Source organism: Natrix helvetica, assembly GCF_964273705.1.
Source record: "Natrix helvetica genome assembly, chromosome: 1".
Lineage (NCBI taxonomy): Eukaryota > Metazoa > Chordata > Lepidosauria > Squamata > Natricidae > Natrix > Natrix helvetica.
In genome coordinates, this window is record NC_138548.1 from 120,516,626 (window position 1) to 120,539,266 (window position 22,641).

At 41.5% G+C, this 22,641-nt stretch overlaps 2 protein-coding genes across 2 annotated transcripts; one reads left to right on the top strand and one right to left on the bottom strand.

Annotated features, from left to right (window-relative positions):
• Positions 1 to 163: 163 nt before the first annotated feature.
• Positions 164 to 1,108, bottom strand: LOC309383367 (olfactory receptor 9G4-like; the record flags this gene model as incomplete). Its single annotated transcript, XM_081935847.1, has 1 exon — positions 164 to 1,108. One exon carries the CDS (start codon positions 1,106 to 1,108, stop codon positions 164 to 166), a length of 945 nt encoding a protein of 314 aa, XP_081791973.1.
• A 13,673-nt stretch (positions 1,109 to 14,781) lies between these two features.
• On the top strand, positions 14,782 to 15,723 carry LOC309382649 (olfactory receptor 9G4-like; the record flags this gene model as incomplete). Its single annotated transcript, XM_081934374.1, has 1 exon — positions 14,782 to 15,723. One exon carries the CDS (start codon positions 14,782 to 14,784, stop codon positions 15,721 to 15,723), a length of 942 nt encoding a protein of 313 aa, XP_081790500.1.
• Positions 15,724 to 22,641: the final 6,918 nt, after the last annotated feature.

Here is a 22,641-nt window from a genome sequence, read left to right on the forward strand (position 1 = left end):
CTGAAGATGGTGGTTAATTGTTGCAGCAATCTCTCAGAACTGCTTTCTTGCTTCACCATCTTTTACGAAGGAAGGAAGGAAGGAAGGAAGGAAGGCTGACAGTATAAATTGGGGCTTAATTGTCAGTAATCTAGTCTGGAGAAATACAGAACTTAAATGACATTCATTTGGGTGCTGTGTGTCTCCCCCAGACTTTCTTGAAGGCTGACTTTACATCTTTGTTGCGTAGGCTATAAATTAAAGGGTTGACCAGAGGATTGACTACTGTATAAAACAATGCATTTGCCTTGTCCCAATTTGGAGTATGTTGAGAGTGGGGTCTGCAATACATAATTAAGATGGAACCATAGAAGAGACTGACTGAAACCAAGTGAGCAGAGCAAGTGAAGAAGGCTTTGCGTCTCCCTGCAGCTGAGCGGATACGCACTATGGCTGCCCCAATACCAATATAGGAACTCAGGATCACAACTGTGGTTGCCAACGTATTACTACCAATAAGAGTAGCCAGAATGAGTTCATATACTTGTGTGTCATCGCAGGCCATCTTCACAAGTGGCACTGCATCACAAAAGTAGTGGTTGATGACATTGTCCCCACAGAAGCGTAGCCGAAAGGTGTTGCTAGAGTGGGCAATGGCATTGGCAAAACCAGCTATGTAGGAACCTACCACCAGCTGGACACAAAGCTTCTTGGGCATGGCGATGACATAAAGGAGTGGGTTGCAGATGGCCACAAAGCGATCATAGGCCATGACGGCCAGTAAGAAGCATTCACTATAGGCCAAGCCAGCAGAGAAGAAGAACTGGGCTGTGCAACCAGCAAGGGACATGTGGTTGTTCATGGACACACAGTCAGACAAGATCCGAGGAGTGTAGACTGAAGAATACCAGATATCCAGGAAGGAAAGGCTGCCCACAAAGAGGTACATGGGTGTGTGCAAGTGGGAGTCTAGGTAGATCAGGGCCATAAGGCCCAAGTTCCCAATCAGTGTTAGCATGTAGGAGACCAAGAATAGCACAAAGAAGATTATTCGCAGAAATGGGTCTGTTGTAAACCCAACCAAGACAAAATCAGTAATCAATGTCCAATTGCCTTCCACTTCTGTCATTTTTATAAGCATAACCTGTTTAGAAAGGAAAGTGAAGTAAGAATTCTGCAGTTCTCAGCCCAAGAATAGAGAATTCATTCCAATCTTTTGAAAGATTTGTTGAACTCCCCAGACCTTTGGTACAATTTTGTCAATGATGCCCCAAACTGATTTTGCTTCTACTTTTAAAATGTTCTGTACACATTTATAGCATGCTGTTTATAATTGTTGTCAATAATATTCCAAACTTATTTTGGCAGCTATTTCTAAATATAGCTCTTAGCATATGGAAGTACTTGACTGATATTATTGGCTGTCAAACCTGTAGGTCAGTTGAGGGATGAATAGAATTTGGAGGAAGACAACGAGGAAGACTAGGTTGGGAAGTTAGAGACATCACCTAGGGCAAGTTCTCCCAGATAATTACACGGACATCTCTTTTTGTTATAGGGCTACATAGAAAAAAAGGAAAGAAAAGAATGAGAGATTAAAGGAATCCTATGTCTAGCATCCCAAATTAAAATGAAGAAAAATATCCTAGTATCTTTTATTAGATTAAAATGGAGAAGGTGAAATTCACATGAAGGTCTGGACTTCATGTTTGGGGGATGAGGTGTAACACCATTAAAGGCACCAATGACTTCATTTGCGGTGGTGAAAGCTAAAATGTATTCAGGTATCCCAACCATCTTCTGGATTGTTTTCTTTTGCCCTTTGTCTCCTGTCACTATCAACCTGTTTATTTCATACCACTTGCATAATGGTGCATTAAATCTGAAGCCATTAAATGGTGGGGATGATACTTGTTCAATAAATCTGAGATTTGCACTTTCATTTTTCTTGTTGACATGAATTCTAATTTTGCTGACAACCAGCACTTATCCTTCAAGTTTTCAAGGATTTCTTTAAATGAATAGGGTACATGGAACAGTTTAAAGTGCAACATTATGCATTAAGCATAGGCCCTGTAATGAACCCAGCATGAATTACTTCCAAACATGTTGATGTAGGATACCCCTATAAGAGAATGCTTGGTACCAAAGATGCTAGGACGCATATGAATTGTTTTGCATTCAACACAATCCATTGGAGAGCAATTTCTCAAAAGCAGAATTATTTCAAAATTGCAGAGAGGGAAAGCTTAGACTAGAACCTCAAATGTAATATGTATAATAGAAACCAAATAGGGAAAGAAAGAGTTAATGGATTTCAAGAAAGCAGAGTAATATTAGGGGTCATGATTAATATTTGCACTATAGTAATGACTGTATATTTATTGTGCTCCTGAAATTCACTGCTTTATTCTGTGACACTTACAGTGTTCAGTCTTTTACAGCTTCACTGCTTAATCCATTTAGATTCCCTAGTTAGCCTGAGCCACCTCATGCCTAAAACTCTGTAATCCCTACAATATTCTGATCTCCAGATTATCTCATATGATGCAACTCTTTATTGAAAAACTCTTCAACCTTCTGGACCTTTGAAACCTTCCTTCGTAAAATTGGACCATTCAATTATTTCTTGTATCTTCTCTAAAATTTTCTCAGCCATGCTGAGAAGAAATCATCTAGCTTTCCAGAGCAGTGAGACAATTACTTGGTTTCCCTATTTTGCTCTGCTCTTGTTTACTAAATTTCATCAAAGTGTATTTCTACCAACTTTCGTTAATTTTTTCTATTGTTCATATTATATAATTGAGGCACAGCTTTCCTGCCATGATTTCATCAGAATAACACCCAGGCAGAAAATCCAAACAAGACACTTCTCAAGACTGGAAAAAAAAGAAACACAAATATTTTCAATGAGAGTCCCAAATTGACTGCCTGAAGTTTGGTTGCTCCACTCTGCTGACTGCCGTTCAAGCTGTCCTTGAAAGAGCATCACCTAAGTACAAGCAAAGTACAAGAAAAAAAGCACATATATTTTCTCTGTTTTAATGAGAGTCCCAAATTGGCAGGGTGAAGTCGATTGCTCCACTCTGATTGCTATTCAAGCTGCCTTTGAAAATACATCTTGTAGATGCAAGCAACAGACAAAGGAGACTGCTCAGTATTGTTATGTAAGCTGGGTGCCTCATTTCTTGTGGTCTAAAGAGAATGTCCATTCTTCTTCCTGGTGTCATTAAGTGGCCTCATTTCCAGCCAGTGGAGCAGCAGAAAATAAACTGCACTCACTCCTCTTGTGCAACACTAATTTTTTAGCCAAGGTTTTTCCTGAGATTCATTGCATCAGGGACTTACCATCTTCTCCTTAGGTCCATGTTCCTATCCTTTTCCCAGAGATGTGTCTTCTTTCCTCAAAAGTGCCAGAAGTTCTCTTTCCACTTTATAGAAGTCAGCAGTTTAGGTAATTAAATATTTTAAAGAGTTTTCATTGCCCCTTCACAAAGTTCTACCTGGACTTTGTCTTTCAACTATCCTTTTAAGATTTTTGTCAGAGGCAGGATGGATCTGCTTCTGGGGCAAAATAGAAATCAGAAAATTGATCCACCTTTGAATATGTGGAGTTAATTAATCAAATCCTAGCTGAGGAAATTAGAATCTTGGGAGGAATCTCCCTAAATTGGAGATGCAAAGCTTACCTGAAATCAGCTGAGTACATTTTTCTGCTAATTCTGTTTAGCCAAGCTAACAAACCAGCCTATATGGGAGCCGTGTGTTATCCTAAATAGAGTGAGCACACTAATCCTTCAAATTAAGTACCCTCAGTTTCCTTTGGAAGTACTTAGATTGAGTCTTTCCTATGGGGGATAATAAACTGAAGATGGAACATCAGAATCATGCCAAAAGTTTTTTCTTAATTCCTCCAAGAATTAAGGGAGTTTCTTCTACAAAGAGGGAGAGAGAGAGAGAGAGACATCACTATTCCCTGAGGCTACCTGAGACCTCTCCAGGTTAAGCAATCATCTTCCATGTTGGGGGGGGGGGGCTTAGAAGTTCAGATACATTCATAACTTGTCTCATGGCCTTTTCCAGAGGGGGAAAAATCTGTGGAATGTGGATTTAATAATGGTCATCCCTTTAAAATTATTGTAATTATTTAGTTAAACAATTTTTTTCAGAAAAATACAAAGAGAAAAACAAAGAAAATAACAAAAGAAAGCAATGAAAGAATCTATAACAAACTAAAGAGAAAATAAATAAATAAAAAAGGATTACTAAGAAAGCTTCCAGTCAGTCCCAGAGTGAATGATAACTTGATAAAGACCCTGATTCTAAGCCTATATGGATTCAAATCAATAGTAACAAAAGTGAATATAATGACTTCATATTTTGGAAATAACTTCAATTTGCGCCTTGTAAAATGAAGAAAAGCCTAAAAATGTTTTAATTTTTATGGATTTTTTTTAAAATGGTGCCTCTAATGCAAAAAAGAACACTTTTTAAAGCCATAACTGGTTTACACCTTTTACTTAAAATATTTTTGTTGACTTTTTAAAATCAGTTCCTTAAATACAGAAAAAAATCTTAAACAGGAAAACACTCCCCCCCCCCTCTCTCTCACACACACACCAAGAGAGCTTTGCAAGTTGAATAGAAAAATACAAATTTCCACATACATTTTGAAGCAACCAGTGAATCAGATCTTATTTCCCCATTAGCAAGATGTAATTTAAGATGACACAATTTAACTGGTAACACAAATGCTTGTACACATCCCTTCCAAACTATGAGCAAAGAATGATATTCCTTATCCACATGTCTATTTCTGAACATGGACTGCAGTCTGTCACATAATGGACTGTAAAGAGGGTGGGGGTGAGGATGATAGTAGAATTGATTTGATGTTACCTGTTCTGGAAGGTTTCTGCAACTGCATAGTGCAGCCTTCTTCAGGGTCTTTCCAGTTTTTCTTCAGCCCCAACCTTGTTAACAGTCTGAGCCCCGATAAGAACCTTCAAGCACAGACGTATGCTGAGACCACCTTCAGAGAGGATTAGCCGAATACAGGAAGTGCTCCTAAGTAAAGAGAGCCTTCTGTTGTCCTTTTTGTCTAAAAGCTGAATCCTGTAAATATATCCAGCACATTAAACACAGAGAAGCAAAATCATTTTAAGGCAAAATTGGTCAAACTCTTACCAAATGTATCGTGGGTGGGGTCAACACATCATTCAACATGCTAGAAGGGATTCCCTATTTCAGGGCTGAAAACTGCAAAATTCTAATTTCTTTTTACTCAATAAACAGCCTCTGCTTTAACCCATAAATAGGTTAAAAAAATTTTTTTTTGCCAAAAACTTTTTTATTTATTTTTAATTTTCAAAACAAACATAAAAATCCTCCTTCTTTGCATCCTGTAGAAAGTGTATCAGTTGGTTACAAACGGTTTTTGTGCATCTCTTCTACCATCATCAAGTATAATTCATATTAACTCTAGTATCTTAAATCAAATGTTTATACATATTACCATCATCATACCTCCACTTTTATTTGACTATAATTGTTTAAATGTCCTTCATCATGAAATATAGCAAAATTTAATGCATAACCACATACTGGCATTTCATTTACTTATTTATAAAATCCTTCATTAACATTAAATCCTTATATCCTATTCTAGCTAAACATCCATAATATTTAATAACAAAGTTTTCTAATCCTCCTTTCCAAATCACTGTTTACAATTTACATCCAATTTCCTTATATTATACCCATACATATATATAGATTATTATTATTATCCTTTCTTTATTTGACTCTATTCTATGTCACAACATTTTCCCCCTAATAATCAAAACTTAACTATGTCTAATTTAGTATTCTTTTTTATTGTTATTATTATTATTATTATTAACCTTTATATATAATCTCGGGTATCATTCAATATTCATATCCAATTATTGCTTATCATAACACTGCACATTGTACACAGTATTATCATTATCATTTTTTTATTTGACTATACCTATTGTCACTAAGTTTCACTAGGTTTAGTTAGTAGTTTTAAATTATACTCTTCCATCTATCAACCTGTATCTTTCCAATAACAAAACAATCTTATGTCCTCTGCCATTTGTGGTATCAATCTTCTAAGCTTCTTCTTAATCAGCTTTGTATGGACTAGTCCTAGCAACTCCTTGCTTGTAAGATCTCTCATATAATCCTGATGCCTTCTTTCTGCTTTTTTATTCCACTTGTCTTTAGTTGCCAGCAGTGTTATCCATATTTTCATTAATAAAGTTTCATAGTCCATAAATTCTTTACTTTCTTCTTCTTCTTCTTCTTCTTCTTCTTCTTCTTCTTCTTCTTCTTCTTCTTCTTCTTCTTCTTCTTCTTCTTCTTCTTCTTCTTCTTCTTCTTCTTCTTCTTCTTCTTCTTCTTCTTCTTCTTCTTCTTCTTCTTCTTCTATGTCTTGCCCTTTGAAATAGGTTTCCTCTCCATTTATTTCCTCTTTCAGTATTCCATTCTTTGCATTTTCAAAAACAAACCAATTACCATAAATGTCAGCAAGTTTAATCATTTTATATTCATTTTCCACTTCAATTCTTTGAATTTTAATCCCCTCATTTTGCATTTGGTGAACATCATCAAGTTTTTGATCACGTCTTTCTGTTAACTGTTCCAAAAGTTCCAGTTTTTGTTCAATCCTCTCATATGTATTTGTTAATTTTAGTAATTCTGAAAATATTGTCTGCAGGCTTAGAATCTCTCCATTTTCCTGACACTCTGCATCTTAAACAAAGAGCTCTCGCTTGGAAGGTTTTTTAAAGTTAAAACATGGATTCACAAAAGCCGTTCCCCCCCCCCTCTTCTCTGGTTGAAGAAATGCTTCAAAGGGACATTTGGCTTACCCCTATCACTCTGTAATGAGCAGTCAAAACAAACCACGAGGAAAGGGAAAAGTTCCACTTGAATACACAAGCTCCAATCAACAAAACCTCATGGCACTAGCACTTTTAAAATATTTCTTTTTTAAATATCTGTTTTATATTGCAAATTAGAAAAAGAGGTCTAGTCTTTAAATGAATTAAAAAATAATAATACTCGCAGCGATGAAAGAGGAAAGCTTTGGTTTATAAATCACCGAGAGTCACAGAAAAAAAAAGATAAGAACAGAAAATTTAATCCGTCCATTTTAAAAAGCTTGTAAAGGTTTCATCCATGAAGATAGCATATAAAAAAATGGGATAATCACTGTCCAGAACCGTTGCAAGATTAATTTCGCCGCTTGATTCTTCTTTTCTTCAATTTAAATCAATTTTAAAGTTTTTATAGGCAGTCTCTCTTTTAAAACAATGAAGATTCATCACCAGCTGGAAACACTTTCACTTTCCATTCCTTCCGTTTTGGGGCCGCCCCGACTTCATCAGCCTTGGCTGGATTTTTTGTCACCGGCTTGAAGAAATTTCTCTTGCTTCTTTCGGGGTTTTTGCGATATCCCCGAGTTCAGCAAGACGTATTCTTCCTGTTCACTGTCTCTACGGGACAGTTTAGATCCGTTTGGACCCCCCTAGTGGCAAAAGTGTCAATTGCGATCTCAGAGCATTGAGATCACACATCATATTGTCGTGACTTTGGCCCCGCCCCTCCAAATAGGTTAAAATTTTTGCGGACCATGGAAGAATAAAAAATTAGGAGGCCTAAAAAGGCTTGCAATTCAGTCTTATTAGTGGTTGTAGGTGCCGAGGTGATGGTGTTGACTTTAGCTGGAGTGGGGTGGATGCCGAATTGGTCAACTAATTCCACCTTGGGAACCCCTAATTGACACTTTGTGCATTTCAGGTGGAGGCCTGACGTCTGGAAATGCGTCAGGACGGCCTGAAGAGTTTTGACGAGTCCTGATCAGTTGGCTGTGGCGATCAGGACATCGTCAAAATAAGGCGTGACCCAGGGAATACCATGGAGCAACCCCTCCATCAATCCCTGGAAGATGCCTGGAGCTATGCTAATTCCAAATTGCAGGTGCCGGCATTTAAAAGCACCGCGGTACATGACGATAGGCTGTGCAGCCGCAGTGTCGTCGTCAACGGGAAGCTGTTGGTACGCCTGGGTGAGATTTAACTTTGTGAAAACTTTACCCTGGCCCAAAGAGTGTAAAACATGTTGCACTACGGGCACAGGGTAGGGATGCGCCTGCAAGACCCTATTCACGGTAGATTTATAGTCTGCGCAGATCCTTATGGATCCGTCGGACTTAAGCGGGGCTACAATAGGTGTCTCCCTTCAGGAATGGTCTACCGGTTCCAAAGCCTCTTGGGCTAGCAGCTTGTCGAGTTCAGCATCAATTTTTCACCGTAATGCGAGTGGTACTCTTCTGGCCTTAAGGTGAATGGGCGCCACCTGAGGGTTGAGATTTAGAGAGGGGGAGTGCCCTTGTAACAGCCTAATGCCGGGTCAAACACATCAGCGAATTTGTTGAACAAGAATTTGAATTCAGTTCCCAATTGGGTGGAATGAATGCCCGATATGGACAACCCAGGGCACGGAACCAATCCAGCCCCAGTAAAGAGGCTAGAGGGTTCCGTACGATTATGAGGGGAGGCACCCTTTGAAGGGGCCGTATTGGTCCAGGAATCGGCCACAGCCAACAATAGGAATGGGGTTCCCTGATAGTCCCTCAAACAGCAGGTGGACGGTATCAGGTGGTGTCAGTGGAGATGTGAAAGAAGGGTTCTTAAGGTGTTCCAGGACATGATAGACCTTGTGGAACCCATGTCCAGTTCCATTGAGCAGAGTTGGCCTTCAGTACAGATCTGGAGGTGTATCTTACCATGACCTCCCATAGTAGTAGAGGCAGAATCAATGACCCATTCAGAACCGGCGTTGTCTGAATCCCCAATGGTGAAGCAATTTTGATGCCTTGCAGCAGCAGGGACAGTGGTGCGGCGGAAAGAGAAAGACAGGTCAGGGGGCCGAGAATCAGCAGAACCAGAATGGCAAACAGGAGCAATGTGGCCTTTCTTCCCACATTTTCAGCAAATGGCGGAGTGGAACTTGCAAGTGGAACGCAAATGCTGTCCCCTGCAGTTCTCCCATCTTTGTGGGATAGCAATCTGAGGCGGTCAATGGCTAGATCCACTTCAGATTTAAAATCATCCGAGTCTTGTTGGTGGTGAACAGCTGAGGCAGGGAATAGTAAGACATGCAGCTGAGGAAAATAGCGGAGGTCAGGGATGGACTGGTCGGCCATTTCCGAGGTGCGAGCTTCATCCACAGCAATTTTTAAAGTCAGCTCTGACTGGGCGAGAATTCGCCGATGTAGGTGAATGTCCTTTAGGCCGTAAATGAATTGTTCAAGGAGTGCCTCATCCAAATCAGCGAACTCGCAATGGATGGCGGCTGCTCTGAGGGAAGCGATGTTGTGGCTGATGGACTCCCCCTCAGCCTGTATGCATTTTCGGAAAAATTGTTGCTGAGGGAAACGGGAAGGTGTGGGCACGTAATGGGTTTTAAGCTTTGCGAGAAGCTGATCCCATGGCATGGTGTGGACTGGAGTAGGCAAGGATAGTGCCCGAGCCGTGGTGAACATTTCGGGGCCATAATAATTCAGAAAGACCCCCCCGCTTCCTGTCAAGGGTGAGTTCTGTGAGGTTGTGAGCTTGAAGGAAACATTCGAATCGTTCAAGGAATGCGCCCCAGGATTCTGCTTCAGGGCGAAAAGCGGCAAATATAGTTGCAGTAGCCATAGCCGGCACTTGCATCGGGTCCGTTTCACATGCCGTTGTCGCCAGTTTTATGTTCTTACGATCGCTTAGTAACTGAGGAGGCAGCAGGTTCAAATAACTCTTTATTAACACTCAACTGCATGCGTAATACTAACAGAACAGAACAAAACCCGCCTGACAGATATTTATACTTGAAGCTGTCAGGCAGGGAACCAATGGGAGGGCTGCTATTCTCCCGCCGGCCGGCGTTCGCATCTGAACCAATCAGGGCTTCTTACTGGTCCAGCGTCAGCCTCCGGTCGTATCTCCGAGGACACAACACTATGCTTCGTGAAGCAATCTCACTCAAAGTAAGAATAATCTCCAGGGCCATCTCTCCAAGGTCATCAGAACTAAGAAAGGTATAAAGGAAGGATATTATTGATCCTACTCCTTTTAAATTTATATATCAACTCTTTTCCTCAACCTGAATCCAACACACACAGACACACACACACACGCTTGCTGGAAGTCACATTTCTGTTCTATTCACATGACATAGCATTACTCTCAAGGATATCTATGGGCCTTAAAAGAACATTGAAAGTTCTAGCAGAATATTGCAGGGAACATTATCTAGTTCACAAATATCAGAAAATCAGAATCACGGCATTTGCCAAAAGGTCCAAGAGCCACTCTTGGAGTTTAGATGGGAAAAGACTGAGCAGGTCTCGTGTTTCAAGTATTTGGAAGTTGTCCTCTCTGCTAGCAGTAGGAAAACTAATAGGGATATGACTATTTTGTTCAATCATTCTTTTTAGTTATCGGTAGTTTTTATCTGGATCCTTATAGCTTTTGAACCACAGTTTCAGATTAGGTTAATCACTCACTCTCAGATTGATTAGCAGGTTCCTTTGTACACTAATCTCTTTTCACACTTTTCAGTTTGTTATTGTTTCTTTGTTTTCTTTGATATCTCTCCCTCTGTCAGTCAGTTGGTCTGTCTGTCTGTCTGTCTGTCTGTCTGTCTGTCTATCTATCTATCTATCTATCTATCTATCTATCTATCTATCTATCTATCTATCATCTATCTATATCTATATATCTATACTTGTATCTATCTTTTTATTTTTCTGTAAATAATTATAATAATTTTAAAGAGATGACTATTATGAAGTCTACACTCCAACTTTTTTTTTACAGAAAAGGCCCCGAGACAAGTGATGATGAAGCTGAACTTCTAAAGTCCCTCAACATGGAAGAAGTTTGTTTCCTTGGAAATCTCAGGTAGCCTCAGGGAATGGTAATTCTTCTCCTTCCTGTATCTTTAGTTGAAACTCCCTTTGGAGGAACTAAGAAAAAAATAGTATATTGCCATGATACTAATGTTCCATCTTCAGATCATCAGAGGAAAGACTCAATCTTACATATTTCCATAGGGCAGTAAGGCTTCTTAATATGAAAGAACACTGTGCTTAATCTGAAAGACTATTGTATTTGGAAAACACAAGGCTCCCATACAGGCTGATCTGTCAGCTTATCAAGTCAGATTAATTGGGAAGATATTCTTCGCTTCATTCAGGTAAGTTTGACATCTTTAGATGCCATTTTGGGAGATTCCCCCAAGATTCTATTATTCCTCCTGGTAGGACATGATCAATTGTTTTATCTGGCCCTTTCTGTCACATCTGAATGTAAAGACTGTTACGGCCATGTTCAAACCCATTCATTCTTCCCCTTCTGTGAATAGATGATCCACATTGTTCAGAAATGATCTACTTTTCCAATTTCTGCTTCCATCCAGAAGCAGCTCCATACATCATGTGCATGGCGGTCATTTCTTCCAACCCTTTCTTAAAGGAAGGCTGGAGTCAATCCTGCCTCTGACAAGAGCCTTAGAACGGGAGTTGAAAGAGAAGTCTGGGTAGAGTTCTGAGAAGGGAGAGGAAAAGCTGTTCACAGCACATGCAGTATTTGAGATGTTGAATTACCTAAAGACTTCTGGGAAGTGGAAAGGGAGCTGTTTACACTTCTGAGAAAAGGAGATAGTATTTGGGATCTTAGCAGAAGATGGAACCCCCTGATCAGATGAGGGTCAGGAAGAACCTCGGTGAAAATCCTCCAGGTGCTTAAAGGGAATGAGGAGAGATCATTTCTGCTGCTCCTCTGGCTGGAAATGGAGTCGCTCAGTGAAACCAGGGGGAGGAGTGGAGATGCTCTTCAGAACAGAAGAAAGGTCTTTCAGTGAGGCACAAAGCTTGCACAATAGCACTGGGCAGCCTCCTTTGTTTATTGCTTGTATTTAAGAGATGGGCTTTCAAGGACAACCTGAATGGCAGTCAGAGTTCAAGCATTCAATTTGGAATTCTCATCAAAAGAGAAAATCTTTCTGCTTTTTTCTTTTTGTCACATTTTGGGGGAAATCCTGTTTGGTGTTGTTTTTTTTTTAGCAGAAGCATTTCTAGTTATACTGGTAAAATTTGGAAAGGGAAGCTGCACTCCAATTATACATTTTGGGGACAATTAAAAAAACCCAACTTATTTTAAAGAGCAGTGCATAGTCTAGGGGTGATTTGATAGCAGCGTTCCAATATTTGAGAGGCTGTCACAGTGAAGTGGGGGGTCAACTTATTATCCAAAGCACCCAAAGGTGGGACAAGAATCAACGGATGGAAACTAATCAAGGAGAGAAGCAACTTAGAACTAAGGAGGAATTCCCTGACAGTTTGCACAATTAATCAGTGGAACAACGTCCAGAAGTTGTGGGTACTCATCCCCCCCATTTTTTTAACAGACTGAGGATATATCCACTGCTATAAAACTGGACTATTGGACCTGACCATGTCCTTTTCTTCAGTTGTGTTTTATCGGGTGGGAGTGGGGGATATCAAATCCAGGATTGGAAAAAGACATGAGAATGGCCTCATCTTGTCAGCCCAAACTCTTTCATGCCTCCCCTGCCAACCAGGACGCCAACTCCTTCCTTATACTCTGTTGCATCAAGAGTGCATCTAGGCTTTGTTGTTACTTTTACCATTGTGCAAGTAATCAAGAGACTTTCTTCTCCATCTCAGTCCTATTAATCCTGCTAGGATGATTTTGATTGTCTTAATTTGAGATATGAAATATTACTTTGTTATAAAATCTCACTTTCATTTCCTACCACCCTTTATTGCCCCTACAAAATTAAGCTTTTCATAATATTGGACGGTTCACTGTATTCATTTAAAAGTGATTTTATAGCTCAAGGCAATGATATGTCTCTTAAGCACAGAAATGGTGGAAGCCCTCCATCTCAGGATGCAGAACATGGGCTGCATAGTACAAAGTGCTCCTCTCATTTCCATGCCCTTGATTGATTCTCTCTTTTCTCCCACTTGGGTCCTTCCCTGATCAAGGCATCTGTTACTCATCTGTTTCAGCCACCTGAGCTCTTCACACAGACATGGTTAGAACTGCTTCCCCAAGAGAAGCTTTTCCTTAGCAGAGTTGGAGATCCAAGCACTGAGACAGACACCCTATTACATTCCCCTTAATGCAGACCTTTCTCTTTGGATAATCTACAGTTGGATTCAAGTCCTAACCAACAGCTAACCAAGTAGCATTAAATAATATCAGCAGTTCCTAGCAAGGTGGCTTTTGAAAAATTAGAATATTCAGGTTTTCCCCACTCCCAATTCAAGAGTTCAAGATATTGGAGGAATCCTTTAGGTATTGGCCGAAGGGCTCCAATCACAATTGGTATAACAACAGCTTTCTTTTTCCATAGGCATTCAATCTTAACATTTCCAGTTGTTTCTCCTCCATCCTAGCATCACCTGATAAAGTCACATCAATGAACCAGACTTTCCTCTTTTCCATAACTGTTATGTTAGGCATGTCATGAACCAGATATCTGACTCCTCAGATCTTAAAGGTCCAATAAGATGTTTCCCCAAAACCTTCTCAACTTGATGGCTCTAGTAGTTTTTACTCAGTACATTCAAATCCAAACTTCTGGCCAAATTTCTAATGAAGAATTATCATTAATAATTAATTATGGTTACTTGTACAGTTGTACAGATGTTCAGGCTGGATTAGCCATTTCCCCCTACCTAGCGAGTCATTCCTAAGGACCTGGGAGAGGCAGATGTGAATGTCTGGCAAGGTTAAATGTATTGTCACAGGATGTGAGCTCTTCTGAAGAAAGCTGCCTTTTGCAATTAACAATTGTTGATTTTCTCAATGCCAGGGGCTTTCAAGTGGAGCTTCAGCTGTTTTGGGATTGCAAACAAGGTGCCTTTGCTGTCTTTTGCTACAGTTGTTCTAATTCTATTTGCTATATTCATATTTTCTTATCTTCTCTAATTCTTTCTCTTCTATTCTGTAATCTCCAGGTGCTGCCATGTCTACTATCCAAATGTTTTGTCTTTCTTATTGAAACTGTGATATCTGGGATGTTATGTGGCATGTGCCTGCCTGTCAGTTTGGATTCTAAAGTCCCAGTGCACTTTAGCTTCTTCATTTTCTATTTCTTTCACTATTTTATGGTTGAATTACTTTCTATTACATTCTATTTCTTTCACTATTTTATGGTATCACCAGTTTTTGTCTCCAGGCAAATGTATATTTCTTCTAGATCTTCCAAAGCAACATTGTTTCTACTTTGTAATCAGTCGTTTTTTTCTAATAATATTTTTAGGAATTTGATTACCCAATCATATTTTGGGGAGTCAAATATCTTCTTGTAATCAATCAATGGTACAGTCAAGTTGGTCTTCCTTCTCTTGCAGTTTCCCAGAAATTATTGTTGTTGTTGTTGTTGTTGTTGTTGTTGTTGTTGTTATTTAAACTCATATGCCTGCTGACTCACAAAAAATGTTTGTTTGTTTTATAGGCTGATACCTGTCATAGAAAAGCATTCTCAAAACACATGGGATCAAGTGCACCTAATGTGAAGAGGATTTAACATTATTTTCATGAAAATCCTACACTATGTAAAAGTTTACAGAATGTCAAAAACCAGAAGCCAAATCAGTTTGGGGCAAAATTAGCAATAGCATATCAAATGTCATAAATTGTAATACCCTCACTTGTTTTTCCTCTCTAAATAGGTTATGCTTGGAAAAAGATGGAAGTTGAAGATAATCGCACATTGATTACTGATTTTGTGGTAGTTGGGTTTACAACAGATCCATTTCTACGCACAATTCTCTTTGTAGTGTTTTTGGCACTGTACATCCTAACCCTGATTGGGAATCTAGGCCTCATAACCCTGATCTACCTAGACTCCCACTTGCACACACCCATGTACTTCTTTGTGGGTAGCCTTTCCTTCCTGGATGTCTGGTACTCCTCAGTCTACACTCCTCGGATCTTGTATGACTGTCTGTCCAAGAACAACCACATTTCCTTAGCCGGTTGTGCAGCCCAGTTCTTCTTCTCTAATGTAGTTGGTGGGAGTGAATGCTTCTTACTGGCCTTCATGGCCTATGACCGCTTTGTGGCCATCTGCAACCCACTCCTTTATGCCATTGCCATGCCCAAAAAGCTCTGTATCCAGCTGGTGGTGGGAGCCTATACAGTGGGATTTGCCAATGCTATTGTACATACTGGTAATACCTTCCGCCTACACTTCTGTGGTAGTAATATCATCAACCACTTCTTTTGTGATGTGCCACCACTTATGAAGATGGCCTGTGACGACAAAAGAGTGTATGAACTCATCCTGACTGCTGTCATTGGCTTCACTTTACTTTCAGCCACTGCTGTTATTGCAAAGTCCTACATTGGTATTGTGGCAGCCATTATTCGCATCCGTTCGGCTGCAGGGAGACGCAAAGCTTTCTCCAATTGCTCGGCTCACCTACTCTCTGTCTCCCTCTACTATGGCACCATGCTCATTACATACTCTGCACCCAACTCACATCACACCGCAGATTGGGACAAGATAAATGCACTGTTCTATACTGTAATCAACCCTCTGGTCAACCCGTTGATTTACAGCTTACGCAACAAGGATGTGAAGGCAGCTTTCAAGAAAGTCTGGGGGAGATTCACAGCCCCCAAATGAATGGCAAACTCCTTTTTTAGGGTGGACTCCAGATGAGGAAAATAACCTCTGGGCTCCAATGTCTGCCAGCCATCCAGCCATTTTTCTTCTTCCCTCACTTCCTTCCTTCGTAAAGGAAAGTGGAGAACGTCATCAAGATTTAACTTCAAATAATAACCATCATTCCCATGCTGAAAATGAAACTTTTCTTAACCAGCCATTTCATCCCATATGTGTATCTTCCCAATTTTCTAACCTAGCAGTATGAACTTTTTATTGCACACTTTTAAATTGTTTTAGCAGTTTTTAATTTGTTTTGTGTTGTGTTTTTGTTGTCATTGCTACTATTTTGACAAAGTGAGTTACTAACTATGTTTAGGCCCTCCTTGGTTGGAGGTTTATATCTATTCCAAATTCTCATAATAGCACATCTAACAAAATGATTTTCAAAATATGCATTAATATTGGCTTTACAATACCATAAGTATCTATTCCCACCCAAATCTCAAGTAATGTCCTTCGAACTTCAACGCTTTCTATTTCTCAGCAACATCCATTCCTTCATACAAACTAAACAATAACCTGCAAAATGTAATCTCAAATCAGATAAACCCAATTTTCCTCTTTCTTTTGCATCTTGTAGCACCTTAGATTTCACTCTCAAAGATGTCTATGGAGATTCTCAGTCATTCAGGTCATGGTTGTCCCAAAGATGCTTTTTCACAAGGTAACTGGACTTTCTGGTTTTTATCTGAAGACATTTCACTTCTTGAATGAAAAGCGAAACATCTTCAAAGAAAAAATGGAAAGTCCAGTTGCCTCATGAAAAAAGCACCTTTGGGATGCTCTCAAAGATATACCAAAATCCATGTGGCATGAATGTACGTCCTGGACTCTGCACTAATGATGCAATAAAGATCTGGAGAAATTTCACATGCACGCCCTTTGCTCCATCCTTGGCACTGGTTTGCTACTTGGCTACTGTGGCTACCGTGTCTCCAACCTGAAGGTCTTGGAACATGTAAAATACAGCAGTGTCAAGTCCCTGATAGTCAGAGTCCAATTTGAAGGTGGGGAAGATATCTTAAGAATGGATAACCTTGTCTTGTCAGTTGCTGAATGTTGAACTAAAGACTGGGAAGACAGACCTCAAGATCATCCACTCTAGCACTACAAAGACAGTATGAAGGGAACCCTATGCCTCTTGACATCCAGACAAAAGAACTAGAAGCTCTGGCTGATGACGGAACCTGCTGCCAAGGGCTGTGCTATGAAGGCTCCACTGGCTTTGAAGACAGAGGACAACAAAAACTGATGGAAAACCCTAAGCGACATCATTAGAATAAGGCCCACAATCACTACAACAATGGACTTCCAGTTCTCCCATTATTATAGAGATTTTATGCTTCCTGACTGGGATTACAGAGCCACCTCTGATAGCCACTGCTATCATCATGAAGTCTTATGTTGGTATTGCAGCAGCCATAATTTGTATATGTTCGGCTGCAGGAAGAGGCAAAGCTTTCTCCACTTGCTCAGCTAACCTGGTCTCTGTCTCCCTTTTCTATGGCTCCATGCTTATCATATACTCCACCCCTAAGTCTTATTACACTCCAAATTGGGACAAGGCAAATGCGTTGTTCTATACAGTAGTCAACCCTCTGGTCAATTCTTTGATGTAGAGTTTACACAACAAAGATGTAAAGGCAGCCTTCAAGAAAGTCTGGGGGAGATTTACAGCCCCCAAATGAATATCATTGTTACATTCCTTCTTTAGGGTAGACTGGTGATGATAAAATTAACCTCTAGGCTCCATTATCTGGCAGCAGGCTAGCCACGTTCCATCTTTGCTCCTTCCCCCACTTGGTTCCTTGGTAAAAGAAAGTGGAGAAAGTCAAGAGTCCAGAATCAAAGATTAGCAATTATTCTCCATGGTCAAATTCCCCAATCATCCTTTCTTTAATCAGCAATAGTATTCCATAAGTATTCCTTCCTAATCTTCTTCTAACCTGGCAGCACCCTGACTTTTTATTGCACACTTTTTAAAAAATTAATTTAGTTTTTCATTTGCTTTGTGTTATTGCTGATGTTGTTACTTTTATTGCTGCTAGTCTGGTAGTGTCAGCCACTAAACATGTTTAGGCTCTCATTGGTTGGAGATGTGTATCTATTCCAAATTCTCATAATAGCACAAAATAAAATGATTTTGCAAATATGCAATAATATTGGGTTTATCACACCGATCCAAATCTCAAGTCAAGTCTTTCTAACTTTAAAGCTTTCTATTTCTCAGCAACTTCCATTCTTTCATACAAATTAAACAGCCTGCAAAAATATAATCTCAAATCAGGTAAACCCAATTGTCTTTATTTTGCATCCGACAACATTTTATATTTCATTCTCAAAAGATATAACTGTTCCAATACATTTCAGATATGACTGTTGTTACTTGTGTGGCATGGATGTCATTCCTGGATTGTGTACCAAAGGACACATCAAACATCTGGAGAGATTTCACATGTGCACCCTCTGCTCTATCCTCAGCACTTGTGGATAAGACTCTGATTCCAACCTGAGGGTCCTGGATCATGAAAGTCCACCCGTGTTGACTCCCTGATTATCAGAGTTCCAATGTGAGGGGAGGGGACGTATCTTAAGAATGGATGACCATGCCTTGCCAGTTGCTGAATGCTGTACTAAAGACTGGGAAGAGTCCTCAAGATCATCCATGCTAGCACTACAAAGACAGTATGAAGGGAACCCTGTGCCTCTTGACATCCAGCCAGAGAAAACCCAGAGTGACATCATTAGAATAATTTCCAAAATTACTACAACAATGAACTTCCAGTGGCTCCATTGTGCTACAGTAGAGACTTTTCCCTTTCAGACTGGGACTGTAGAGCCACCTCCACAGATCCATAGATGAGGTCCCTTCCTATTGTTTGATTCTCTTATTCTGTTAATTATCTATTTTAGCCAAACTGTATGCCATATATTTACAATGGAAATTCCACGGCTGGCTGGAATAAGGGAATATATTTACAGAAGAGCAGGCTGGCTTTAGGGAAGGCTGAAGTACCCTTAACAAGTGTCTAGCCCCTCTGGCCTCCAGCAGAATTCTGCTGTCCAAAAATGGGCCACACCATGTTTCTACGCAGCCCTTTTTTGGACGGCAGAGTGTTGCAGGAGGACTGGATTGGACTGGATTACGATTATGTTGCCTCAAGTAAGTGCCTGATCTGGATAGAAAACAAGCAACATCCTATGTTAATCCTATGTTAATCCTACAGTTTAATGCCAGATTTTATATACTGTAGTTCCATTTAATCTACAATCAACAATTTATAATTGCCAGCAATTTCTATTTACTATCGTAGAAATTTACCTCTGCTGTTAGATCTTGCATTATCATGCTATTTATGCTATTGTATTTTTATTATTAATTATATAATAAAATATAATAGTATAAATAGGTTTTCTGGCTGGGAAACCAATTTACTATTAAATAATAGGGTATAAATTTAGAAGTAAAAAGTTTAGTGGGTCATGAAGAATAAGTAATAAATGAGGGCGGGGCTTGATGTCACAATGAAATGACATGCAATCTTGAGGCTCCAGGATTGCTGTCGATATCTCTGTTCCTGGACGTTCCTTTTGGACCTAAACTGTTCTGAAGGAACAGTGATAGAGAAGAGCATGTCCTGCTGATCTCAGGGGCATCACAAAACCTCTGATTGATCCAGGAGAAAGCTCTTTTTGCAGCTACAAGAGAAGTAACCAAAATGGCTGCAGAAGGTTGGGACAAGCCTCTGAAACAGAAGCAGTACAGGAGTGGTGTCTAAATGGTGAGAAATTTTTTTATTATTAGAGAAGAGAAAACCCAAAAGAATTGGAATTTAAAATATAATTGAAGACAGAAGAAAATAAGTGGCAAATTAACCCTGGTCTAAGACTATCGTGTTATCTTTTTTACCTTAATTTTTTTGTTTTCTATGGATGGACTTTTTACAAATGCCTCTTACCTTTAAGCTGGACTGGTCTCTTTTTTTCCTTCTTCCTCTATGCTTTTTCCATTTTTTGTATTTGTGGATTAAAAGCTTCTTCTCTCTTGAACGGAGCTTAATTTTTAAACATTTTTTTTACCTCTCTCGGAACTTGGTGTTTACAGAGAGAGGCAGAAACAGATGGAAAAGAGGTAACACTGCCATCTAGTGGCTAGAGGCTTGGCAATATCTGATAAAGCTATAAGCTTTGTTTATTGAAAGGCTCAGTGGAAAACATTTTGTTTATACAGGTGTTCCTTTGAAGGAAAGAGAAAGCTTTGATTTGAAAAACTTCACTGAAATTGTTTGACCTAAAAAGTCTCAGATGTTTTGGCAGTGTTTATAACCTGGAAAATGGCACAACGTGAAGAAGAAAAGGCACTAACTTTGTAAAGATTTTTTTTAGAAATTCAAAAAGTTTTAATAATTACAGAGAGAATTGAAAAGAGACTTGGAGGAAGAGGAGGCTCCGGGGGTTTTTGTGCAAATGTTTTTTAAGTGTTTTAAGGGGATCCGGGGGGGGGGGAGGGCTTAGCCAGACCAGGAATAGGAGCAGAGCCAGGCGAACAGGTGGGACTGAGGAGGAAGAGAGCGGAGTGGGGGAGGGGAGTCAGTATGACATTCCTTTAGAGGGTTCCTATATCCCAATGGTCGCAGGAAGGGGTGGATGCGAGGACAGAAGAAGATTCTGCAGTCGGTTGGGAGACCGCGGGCATTGGATACGCCCGGTCGTTTGTACCAACCCCCGCACTCTAGGTGGTCAGGGTTTACAGAGCCGGGGCATGAGGCTGATGTTGTGTAACGCAAGGTCCGTTGTTCATAAGGCCCCCCTCATCCATGATCTGGTTTCTGAGGGGGAGCCGGACCTTGCAGGGATCACGGAAACCTGGTTGGGCCACGAGGGGGGTTTGCCCCTCGTGGAAATGTGCCCACCAGGATACCGTGTATTCCATCAGCCTCGTGCCCAGGGTAGGGGTGGTGGGGTAGCGGTCATTATGTGGGAAGTCCTGGCACCGAGAGAATTCACCGTACCTCAGATATCCGGATGTGAGACTCTAGGTGTGAGATGGGGCCCAGGGAGTCAGTTGGGCCTGCTGATTTCATACTTGGCTCCTCGCTATGCATCAGCGGCCCTGCCAGAGCTCCTCGAGGTGATTGCGGAGGTGGCAGTTGAGACCCCCAGACTATTAGTTATGGGGGACTTCAACCTGCCATCGACGGGTGAATCATCCGAGGTAGCTCGGGAGTTCATGGCTTCCATGACAGCCTTGGACCTGACCCAAATAATTCAGGGCCCCACACACGAGGGAGGCCACATGCTGGACCTTGTTTTTATCTCTGGTCGATGGAAGAATGATCTGGGAATAGGGGATTTAGTTATTACACCCCTGTCATGGTCAGATCACTCGCTTCTCCGACTTGACTTCCCTGACGCTACCCCCCACCGCGGGGAGGCGGAACCAGAAGATCTTAGATGGTTCCGCCCCAGGCGACTGATGGAACCAGATAGGTTCCAGATGGAGCTTGGGCCACTTCCTGTAGCCCTGACCCGCTCCCGGACGGAGGACCTGGTGGCCACATGGAACAGTGCGGCGGCCGGGGCCTTGGACCGGGTGGCACCCTTGCGGCCTCTCCGGTGGCAGCGAACCACCCTGGCCCCTTGGTTCACCGAGGAGCTGAGGGTGATGAAGTGCCACAAGAGATGCCTAGAGAGCAGATGGAGATCCTCTCGCGCCGAATCTGACCGAACACAGGTAAGAGCCCATTTACGGACCTACCTTGTGGCACTAAGGGTGGCTAAACATCGATATTACGCCACCCTTATTGCGTCCGCAGAAAACCGCCCTGCCGCCCTGTTTCGGGTGACCCGCTCCCTCCTTTCACAGAGGCCGCAGGAAGCCCCTTTGCAGGGCAGGGCAGAGGAATTTGGGGAATATCTGCAGGACAAAATCACTCAGATCCGGAGTGAATGGGTCCCTCTCAGTGATCTTGGGGAGACACCGGAGGCGAGTCTTGAGGTACCACTCTGGGAGGAGTTTGACTCTGTTGCTGCCGAGGATATGGACAGGCTATGTGGGCGACTGCGGGCCACCACATGTTTATTGGACCCGTGTCCCTCCTGGCTTGTACTGGCAGCCTGGGAGGCTACACGAGACTGGCTCCTGGTGCTGGTGAACGCCTCGCTGAGGGAGGGGTTCCTACCAGCCACCTTGAAAGAGGCAGTGGTGAGGCCCCTACTTAAGAGGCCTTCCCTGGACCCAGTAGAGTTAGCCAATTATCGTCCTGTCTCCAACCTTCCCTTCTTAGCGAAGGTTGTTGAGAGTGTGGTGGTGCAACAGTTCCCTCGACACCTGGAGGAAATTACTTATCTAGACCCACGCCAGTCCGGTTTTCAACCCGGCCACAGCACTGAGACGGCTTTGGTTGCGTTGGTGGATGATCTCTGGAGGGCGAAGGATGGGGGTTGTTCCTCCATCCTAGTCCTGTTAGATCTCTCAGCGGCTTTCGATACCATCGACCATGGTATCCTACTGCGTCGGCTGGAGGGGATGGGGGTGAGGGGCACCGTTTTGTGATGGTTCTCCTCCTTCCTCTCCGGTCGGACGCAATGTGTGTTGGCGGGGGAGCAGAGGTCGACCCCGAGACCGCTCACGTGCGGGGTGCCACAGGGGTCGGTCCTCTCACCTCTCCTGTTCAACACATACATGAAACCACTGGGCGAGATCATTCGAGGATTCGGGGTTGAGTGCCATCTGTATGCAGATGACACTCAGTTATATATCTCTACCCCGAACCACCCCAACGAAGCCGTCGAGGTGATGTCCCGGTGTCTGGAAGCCGTGCGGGTCTGGATGGGTGACAACAGACTCAAGCTCAACCCTTCCAAGACGGAGTG